Genomic DNA, 9,258 nt, shown 5'->3' on the forward strand with positions numbered 1-9,258 from the left:
TGAGCATGAGGTAGCAAACACACCCTGCTGCATGTGCATTGTGTGAGAGGCTCAGGCCATGACAGCATTAGTATTTGAGCCCACTTTTTCCTGAATTTGCATAGGTCCTGGTGTCTCTTTGGGTCACCTGGGGACTTTGCCCAATGTAGGACCTGATTAGCTGAACTGTGGCTAATTGATCTGTGTCTCTGCTTGGTTTCCTGTGTGTCCTTCTTTCTACAGGCCTAGTCCTTGTGTGAAGGGGAAGCTTCATAGAATAGTCTTGAGGTAGCTGGTGTTTCTGATTGCTTCTCCCAGCCTGGAATTCCTCATGCCCCTTTGCTTTCTTAGATCTTTGTATGGATATTTTGAAGATTATCCTCTGTAAACCTTTAATATGTGCAGACTGAGTTTCCAGAGCCAGACATAGGCTAGAGATACTTTAATGAAAAGATTCCGTGCTGACTTTGACCAGCAGAGAGAGACATAAAGAGACAGTAAGAAAGAAACACACAGAGAGAGACAGAGAGAGACAGAGACAGAGAGAATGTACATGCATGTGCATAGGTCTTATGTGCACATATGTGAATGTAAATGTGCTCATGTGTGAGCAAGTGTCTCTGTGTGCATATGTGTGTGTAGTTATGAGAGTTCCTGTGTGAGTGCACACATGAGTGTCAATGTGTGAGCATGTCTTCAGATTGTGTGTGTATAGGTGTGTACATGCACAGATGGCTTTTCTGAAGACTCTGGAATATTCTGCAGGGGAGGAATAGTGAGGAAAGTGAATGCCTTGGTGTAGGCGGAGTTTTCCCATTCTGGGAGCCACTTCCAAATTACCACACAGAGACTTATATAAATTATAAATGTTTGGCCAATAGCTAGGCTTATTACTAACTAGCTCTTACATTTAAATTAGCCCATTTCTATTAATCTATGTATTGCCACATGACTTGTGGCTTAACCTGTCCTCTAGCATGTCTTGCTTCCTGGGTGGCTGGCATCTTTCTCTCTCAATCTGCCCTTCCTTCCCCCAGCATCCTTAGTTAGTCTGATCGCCCCACCTATACTTTTTGCCTGGTTATCAGCCATCAATGTGTTACTAACAATGAGCATAATCCACAGCACCTTGGCTGTGCTAATGTCTGCAGGCAGCATTTGATAAAGCTGAGCTCTGAGCATGGGATCCTGGGGTCATTGTGTGGCTATGCTTGATGACTTTAGGAAGGTCATGGACACTTGGTAGAGGCATGCTGCTGACCAACAAGGCCTGCAGTTCTCCTGTCACTGGTGGACAGTCCGAGGTTCATGATCAGGAAGTCAACCTAGTAGGAGCCTACCCCTGGCTAGACAGGTTGGAGGTTATGTTTTGTGATGATTCTGTGAAATTCAAGGCCAGTGTCTTGAACAGCGCCCTAGGGTGATGGCAGAAGACTGGAGAGGATGGCAGGAGTCAGAAACCTGTAGGAGGCCTCACACATGCAGGTGGCTATAGGTTGGCCTCTGAAGAAAAGGCATTTCCGTATAGTAGTCAGCACAATGTATAGTGATGAGCACAGGGAAGCTGTTCCATAAGGAGGGGACCTCCTGTGGCTGGTGTAAAGGTGTATTCTCTACCTGTTCCATGAAACAATATGAGGTGAGGCTGAAGGTCCTTGACTTTGGACCGCTGAATGTGACGCTTCTTACAGAGCCAGTCACATTATGAAAACCATAGGCCTGATGGTAGGGCATCAAAACTATTAGCAAACAGTGAGCTGAGACAGCAGGTACATTCTACATCAGATGCCAGAGCATCTGCAAGCACCAGCTGAGACACTGAAGGCAGTGGTCTGCACTGGTGGTGGAAGTCAGTACCACCCTGCTGTGTTGCAGGTTACCACTACAATGATCTGGTGTCCCCGCAGTACCTGAGCCTTATTGCCAACCTGTCAGGCTGCACGGCACACCGCCGTGTGAACAACTGCTCAGACATGTGCTTCCACCAAAAGTATAGGACGCATGACGGCACATGCAACAACCTGCAGCACCCAATGTGGGGCGCCTCATTGACTGCCTTTGAGCGCCTGCTGAAGGCTGTGTATGAGAACGGATTCAACACACCCCGTGGCATCAATCCCCAGCGTCAGTACAATGGGCACGTACTTCCCATGCCCCGCCTGGTGTCCACCACACTGATTGGGACAGAGGTAATCACCCCTGATGAACAATTTACACACATGTTGATGCAGTGGGGTCAGTTCCTTGACCATGACCTGGACTCTACAGTCGTGGCCCTGAGCCAGGCTCGATTCTCTGATGGGCAGCATTGCAGCAATGTATGCAGCAATGACCCTCCCTGTTTCTCCGTCATGATTCCCCCCAATGACCCCCGCGTGCGCAGTGGGGCCCGCTGCATGTTCTTTGTGCGATCCAGCCCTGTTTGTGGCAGTGGCATGACATCCCTGCTCATGAACTCTGTGTACCCTCGAGAGCAGATCAACCAGCTCACTTCCTACATTGATGGGTCCAATGTGTACGGCAGCACAGACCATGAAGCCCGCAGCATCCGGGACCTGGCCAGCCATCGTGGCCTGCTGCGTCAGGGCATCGTGCAGAGGTCTGGCAAGCCTCTGCTTCCCTTTGCCACGGGGCCGCCCACCGAGTGCACTCGCGATGAGAATGAGAGCCCAATACCATGCTTTCTGGCTGGGGACCACCGTGCTAATGAGCAGCTGGGCCTGACGAGCATGCACACCCTGTGGTTCCGGGAGCACAACCGCATTGCGGCAGAGCTGCTGAAGCTGAACCCACACTGGGATGGGGACACTGTCTACCACGAGACTCGCAAGATTGTGGGGGCAGAGATACAGCACATTACCTACCGGCACTGGCTACCCAAGATCTTGGGGGAGGTGGGCATGAAGATGCTCGGCGAGTACCGCGGATACGACCCCAGTGTCAATGCTGGCATCTTCAATGCCTTTGCCACAGCGGCCTTCAGGTTTGGCCACACTCTGATCAACCCTGTGCTCTACCGGCTGGATGAGAACTTTGAGCCCATCCCCCAGGGCCACGTGCCCCTCCATAAGGCCTTCTTCTCCCCGTTCCGGATTGTCAATGAGGGGGGCATTGACCCACTTCTCCGAGGGCTGTTTGGCGTGGCAGGCAAGATGCGCATTCCCTCCCAGTTGTTGAACACGGAGCTCACAGAGAGGCTGTTCTCCATGGCTCACACGGTGGCCCTGGACCTGGCTGCCATAAATATCCAGCGAGGCCGGGACCATGGCATTCCACCCTACCATGACTACAGGGTCTACTGCAACCTATCAGCCGCTTACACCTTTGAGGACCTGAAAAATGAGATCAAGAGCCCCGTGATCCGGGAGAAGCTGCAGAGGTGAGTACTGGTCCACTGGGGCACTTTCATTAAAAATGTGTGGGTGCCAGGTGATCTTGACTGTGAACCCTGCCGTTACCATCTCTGGGTTCGAGTTTCTGTGGTGGCTCAGGGTCAGGTGAGAGAAATCGGTGGAGGCTGAGATTAGACAGCTGGCAGCCTGCTGCCTGGGATGCTGCAGTGAGCCTAGTGTTGGGTAGAGAGAGGCACGTCTGCCAGCCTCTCTGCTTAGGTGGTGGATTTTGCAAGCTGCAAGAAGCTTTCTGCTGAGTGTTGAGATAGGAGTTGCATTTAACTGGCTAGGACAGGTAAGAGTCAGTGGCCAGTGGGCATCAGACTGGCCAGCCTCCTGGGCGCTGGCTTGGCCTGCAGCCCCTGTTACTCAAGTGGACGTTCATAGAAGAGGAGATCTGGACGACAAATGGGCAAGATTTGTGGGGTGACGCATAGCCCACCACTCGGAGGATAGGCCCGGGTCTGCTCAAGATTGGGTCACCTCACCTAGGGCCACACTTCTTTTCAGACTTGCCTCCTGGGAGCTGTTCAGACCTGAACAGCCTATGGGAGGAAGGGCTCTCTTTCTGTGAGATACTGCTGTGGTTTCTGAATGAGCGCTGCTCTGCCCTCTGTGATCCAATTTGTTTACATAATAGTATTCGATTACTGGCAAGGGAAGCATATGAGTTCCGCAGGAACCGTGTACTTTTTTGTCACCGTTAATGCTTAATTAGGATTTATGCTCACTGACTGTACTTCGTGTGCTCCAGGGTCCCCCTGTGTTCCTATCCAGATGGTCACAGATGACTTTCCTTTTTTTTTTTTTTTTTTATCAGAACTTCTTAGTTTCTGATAATCCTGCCACTGTTGCTGGCGATGGTGATCCTGGCCTGGCTGCAGGGGAGAGACCCCTGGCAAAGACAATGCTTACCCGCCCCCTCCCACAACACACACAGAATTACTCATCGATTTTTTTTTTCTATGAACACATTACCAAGAGGAAAAATGAGACATAAACAGGAGGAGAGATGAATGGCAACAAGATCCAGGGCTGTCAGGATTTTCAGCAGGCCTTGGGGACAGCAGCTGCTGTCTACTGTCCTGGCAGCCTGTTGAAGTTTTGCATTTCAGGGCAGCCTGGGAGTGAAGAGCTAGGTTGAATCTGGGCTTTTCTCCCTGGTGTGCATCCTGTAAGCTACACAGTCTGGGTCCCCAGGCCCCTGAGTGAGAGAGCTTTGTAGTGTCATGGAGACCATCCCCAGCAGGCTTGAACTGGATATCCTTCAGCCTCCTGCCATCCCTTTATGAGTGGGAGGACAAGGAGCAGGTATCCTGAGGAGGCACTGGTATCTGGTGCCTGTGGAGCAAGACCAGCCAGCCCTCCAGGCTCCCATGTCAGGTGGCTTCTCATAAGGCGTTGGAGGCTTTAGTCCAGCCTGCTGGTCCCTGGACATCAGACAGTGAGCACAGTTTGTGCTTGCAAAGGCTGGATGCCAGCTTAAGTAAGAGCACATTTATTCCACTCACAAGATGAGCAAATATCTTTTCAATAGCATGTCACAGCTAGATGGTAGGGTGTTCCGCTGTCGTTCCAAGCCTGGTGGGGGATGGAGCCAGGGGTGGAAGATGCTATTTCATGCTCTAGCACAGTCTCTGGCAGCAGTTGGAACCAGGAAATTGAACAAGTATACAAAAGAAAGGTCTGTAGGCATTGCTGTTTCTTTCCGTATGAGCATATATTCCTGGAGCATGGAGGACTTGGCGAAAATGCTTTGTTAAACATTTTCAAATGTTTAAGCCTCATGTTAGATATCTACCCTATCTAAATTAACCAGCGTTTCCTTTGACAAGTACATTTCAATATATGGTAAGGCCAATTCCTGTTATTTTCAAATATGGTTATTCACTGTTCATATTCTTAGGGAAGGAGATAGGTGTTGAAGATGGGTGGGTGTGCCTCATGGAGTTAGATGGTTCTCACTGAAGCACAGGAAAGAATGTTTTAATTTTATTATCTATTTTTGGCTTTTCAAATCATTTGTAAGTTTGTGTGTGTTGTGTAACAAAAAAGGAAATTTTTTTTTAAAATATCATCAAATATGCTTTTAAGAAATACTGTTGAGCTCTCTTTGTTCAGTAAAAATCTGGAGAATGTGTGGATATGAAATACTCGCTGTGTTTCATATCCCAGGCAGCTATGCTGGGCAGGCCTGACTTCTTCCTTGTCTGTTCCAGGCTGTATGGTTCGACTCTCAACATTGATCTGTTCCCGGCCCTCATGGTAGAAGACCTGGTCCCTGGCAGCCGCCTGGGGCCCACACTCATGTGCCTGCTCAGCACACAGTTCCGACGCCTGCGGGATGGAGACAGGTGGGTGCTGGAGAACTTTGCTGTCCTTACATGGTTGTTCTGGACTCAGGACAGATGACAGCGAGGACCCCTCCCCACTTGCTGCCCTTCCGACAGCTCTGTACCTCCTGTAGCTGCCTGACACCTTATCCTTTCCAGCCAACACACTGAGTCCCAAGATCTGTTGGTCTCTGAAGCCAATGAGAATGTGAATGTTTCCAGGAGCCTTTTGAGTATTCATGGCAGCACTCAGAAGGACTAGAACATTGTTTGTTTTGTTTGGATTTTTGAGATAGGCTCTCAGTGTATATCTCAGGCTGGCCTCACTCATGGCAAGTCTTCTGCCTCAGATGTGCACCGTACCACCTAACTGGGGCTTGTGGCTTGTGGCAAGATTTCTTTTCATTCTAACAATGTTAGTTTACTTTAGTGAATGGGAAAGTTGGCCAGACCTATGGCTGAGAGTTTAGTCAGAAGTTTAGCCATCCATCTCTTTTGAAAAGTAGCCCGTCTTCTTTCTTGCTATCCAGATGGGCAAATGTACCTTTTCTTATATGCAGGGGCTTTTTGCTTTTCTCTCATTTATTGGGTGAGAATTTGAGCAATGTCTGGGTCGTTTTTTGGTTGGTTGGTTTGTTTGTTTTTAATTTCTGTTAATGGAATCAGTGATTTCCATGTTGGAAGAACATTCTTACCTTGGAATCTTGTGGCCAGCTGTCTCCCTGCCTTCTGCTGATCCAACCGACCCTGTTGTCATCTCTGGAGTACAGGTTGTGGTACGAGAACCCGGGCGTGTTCTCCCCCGCCCAGCTGACTCAGCTCAAGCAGACATCCTTGGCTAGGATCCTATGTGACAACTCAGACAATATCACCCGTGTGCAGCAGGATGTGTTCAGGGTGGCAGAATTCCCACATGGTTATGGCAGCTGCGAGGACATCCCCAGAGTGGACCTGCGAGTGTGGCAGGACTGTTGTGAAGGTACGTGGTGCCAGCCCCCTGCCCTCTTGCATGTCTCCACATGCTTTGCTGCTCTGGCCCTTGGTGTGGTCATTATTTGTGGGTGCTTTGCTTGGTGAGTGGTTACGTGGTCTGAGAGATAAATGTCAAGAAGTCCTATCATGAAGGCACCATATATCATTCAGCCTAGGCTATATAGGTCAGTAACTCTACACCCCCACACTGCCTCGTGATGAACTTAGGAGACACAGAGGCACCCAAGGCGCTGCTTTACCACCTTAAATAGGTGTACACTGAAATGCTGGTGGAAGTTCAGCATGGTAGGTGTACACACCAGCCACTGAGCCATGTGTGATCATAAATACCATGCATTTAATGTCACATTCCATCCTCCTGCCAGTGCATCGTGTTTTTTGATGGCATTATCACCACAGATGCCTGTGTGAAGATGTCACTGGCTTCATTATTACGTGCTGCATTTTGATAACCAAAATACAATGTAAAAGAAACATAACTTGAGTGTGTCCTTATTGCATATCTAACATTTAACCTTTTATACAGCTACATCCAGGTGCTTGTGTGTTAGTCCCATGAATCCCAGCCACAGAGAATGAGAAATAGCTCCTCGGGAAGCATAACAAGCAACCCATGTTATGCTGATAACCTGTTGTAACTTACAGCCTGAGAAAGGAGTTCTGGACTGTCTTCTTGAGGTGTGAGAGGTCTTGATGTTAGGGGTGGAAAGACTCATAATGAGGTCTGTGCAGTGTGGTGATATTTTATTTGTGCAGCCCAATAAAGCTTATCTGGGGATCAGAGGACATAGCCAGCCACTAACTAGATTAGACATAGAGGCCAGATAGTGGTGGCACACATCCTTAATCCTATCACTTGGGAGGCAGAGATCTGTCTGGATCTCTGTGAGTTCAAGGCCATACTGGAAACAGAGCCAGGCAGTGGTGGTACACACCTTTAATCACAGGACTTGAGATCTCTTGTCTTTGCTTTGGAAGGACACACGCCTTTAATCCCAGGAAGTGATAGCAGGAAACAAAAAGGAATATAAAAGGACCAGGAACTAGAGGCTTTTTAGCAGCAGTTCACCTAAGACCCTCCGGGTGAGGACTCAGAGGCTTTCAGCCTGAGGATTCACGGAAACAGGATTGGCTGAGAAGTTGTCGAGATGAGGTTGGCTGTGGCTTGTTCTGGTTCTCTGATCTTTCAGTTTTCAACCCAGTACCTGGCTTGGGGTTTTTTTTATTAATAAGACCGTTTAGCAATTCGTGTTACAGTACAGTACATCCCAGTCAGCTGGGGAGGCCTACTCCCTGTGGTGACTGTTCTGCTCTCTTTCCCACTTCGCATTCTCGAGTTCCCCTCTTGGTTAACCTCAGTTTCCAGTTTCTAATTTGAGTGCAATTTTGGCTTTATCCAAACTATGATCAGAACCCCATACATAAGCAAGCTGGGGGCATTTACAACCTAAGCCGAGTGATGTATGTTTGTGGTGAGAAGAGGACTCAGGACATGCTCCAGCCACACATGGAGCAGCACACTTGGTCCTCAGCCCTGCCCTACCCCTTGGAGGCCCTGAAGAAGGTGGGCACATGGAAGAAAAGAGGCACACAGAGTTCAGAACTATGGTTATCTCTTATTTTTCTCGTAAAGTAGTCACCCAGGGTATTTATTAAAATGTGGTTGACTTTTGAACCTGCTTTTAATATGTTAAGAGGATGTGTGGTGAGGGTAGGGGTGGGGCATATCTGTATGTGAATGTGTATGATCATGTGGTTTGCCCAATCTGATCTTTTTTGTCTGCCTCTCCCATATATATATGTATGTATATATGTGTGTGTATATGTGTGTGTATATGTGTGTGTATGTGTATGTATATGTATGTATGTATATATGTGTGTGTAAATATGTATGTATTGTATTCTCTCTCTCTCTCTCTCTCTCTCTCTCTCTCTCTCTCTCGTGTGTGTGTGTGTGTGTGTGTGTGTGTGTGTGTGTGTGTGTGAGAGAGAGAGAGAGAGAAAGAGAATGCACATGTAGGACATGTGCTTACTGTGTACCCTGCACTAAATTAACTGCTGTTCTTGTGCTCATATTGTGGGAACTTGTATCTGCTTTTGCTTTTTTGTTTTAAACTCTCACAGGGTTTTTGTTTGTTTTTTTGGGGAGGGCTTTGTTTGTTTCTTTGTTTTTCAGTTTAAATACTTTCCTGCAAGGATGGCAGAGGATTTCATTCTGTTTGTAGGAACCTGTTGTCTTGAAAATAGTGTGCAAGGTCAGTTCTGATTTCCAGATACAGAGCCTCTATTTTCTGATAACACGACCAGGTCCCCTTCTGCTACAGAACAGAGCCAGCCTTCACTGTTTACTTAAAAATATCCACAGTCCTGGGAGAGGTCGTCTCTGAAGCAGGCCTTGCCTTGGCATGTGCCCCCATTCTTTTCCATTGTTCCAGCTACTGCAGATGCCCAGTGCCCAAAGTTCTTGCCGACACAGCTTCTTCCAGATACTGTGTCTCTTAAAATAGCAGGCTCAGTCCAACCCCAGAAGAGCTTTAAGATTCTAAATTTACTGGTTTCTG

At 48.2% G+C, this 9,258-nt stretch overlaps 1 protein-coding gene across 1 annotated transcript in view; it reads left to right on the forward strand.

Moving 5' to 3' along the window:
• The window catches only part of Pxdn (peroxidasin), a 66,321-nt gene extending 58,974 nt beyond the window's left edge, over positions 1 to 7,347 (forward strand). The window contains exons 17-20 of the mRNA XM_036170527.1: positions 1,855 to 3,358; positions 5,591 to 5,725; positions 6,475 to 6,683; positions 7,343 to 7,347. Of these exons, the coding sequence (XP_036026420.1) occupies positions 1,855 to 3,358; positions 5,591 to 5,725; positions 6,475 to 6,683; positions 7,343 to 7,347 (1,853 nt within the window). The remainder of the gene's footprint in view (positions 1 to 1,854; positions 3,359 to 5,590; positions 5,726 to 6,474; positions 6,684 to 7,342) is intronic.
• The last annotated feature ends 1,911 nt before the right edge of the window (positions 7,348 to 9,258 follow it).

Source organism: Onychomys torridus, chromosome 21, assembly GCF_903995425.1.
Source record: "Onychomys torridus chromosome 21, mOncTor1.1, whole genome shotgun sequence".
Taxonomy (NCBI): Eukaryota; Metazoa; Chordata; class Mammalia; order Rodentia; family Cricetidae; genus Onychomys; species Onychomys torridus.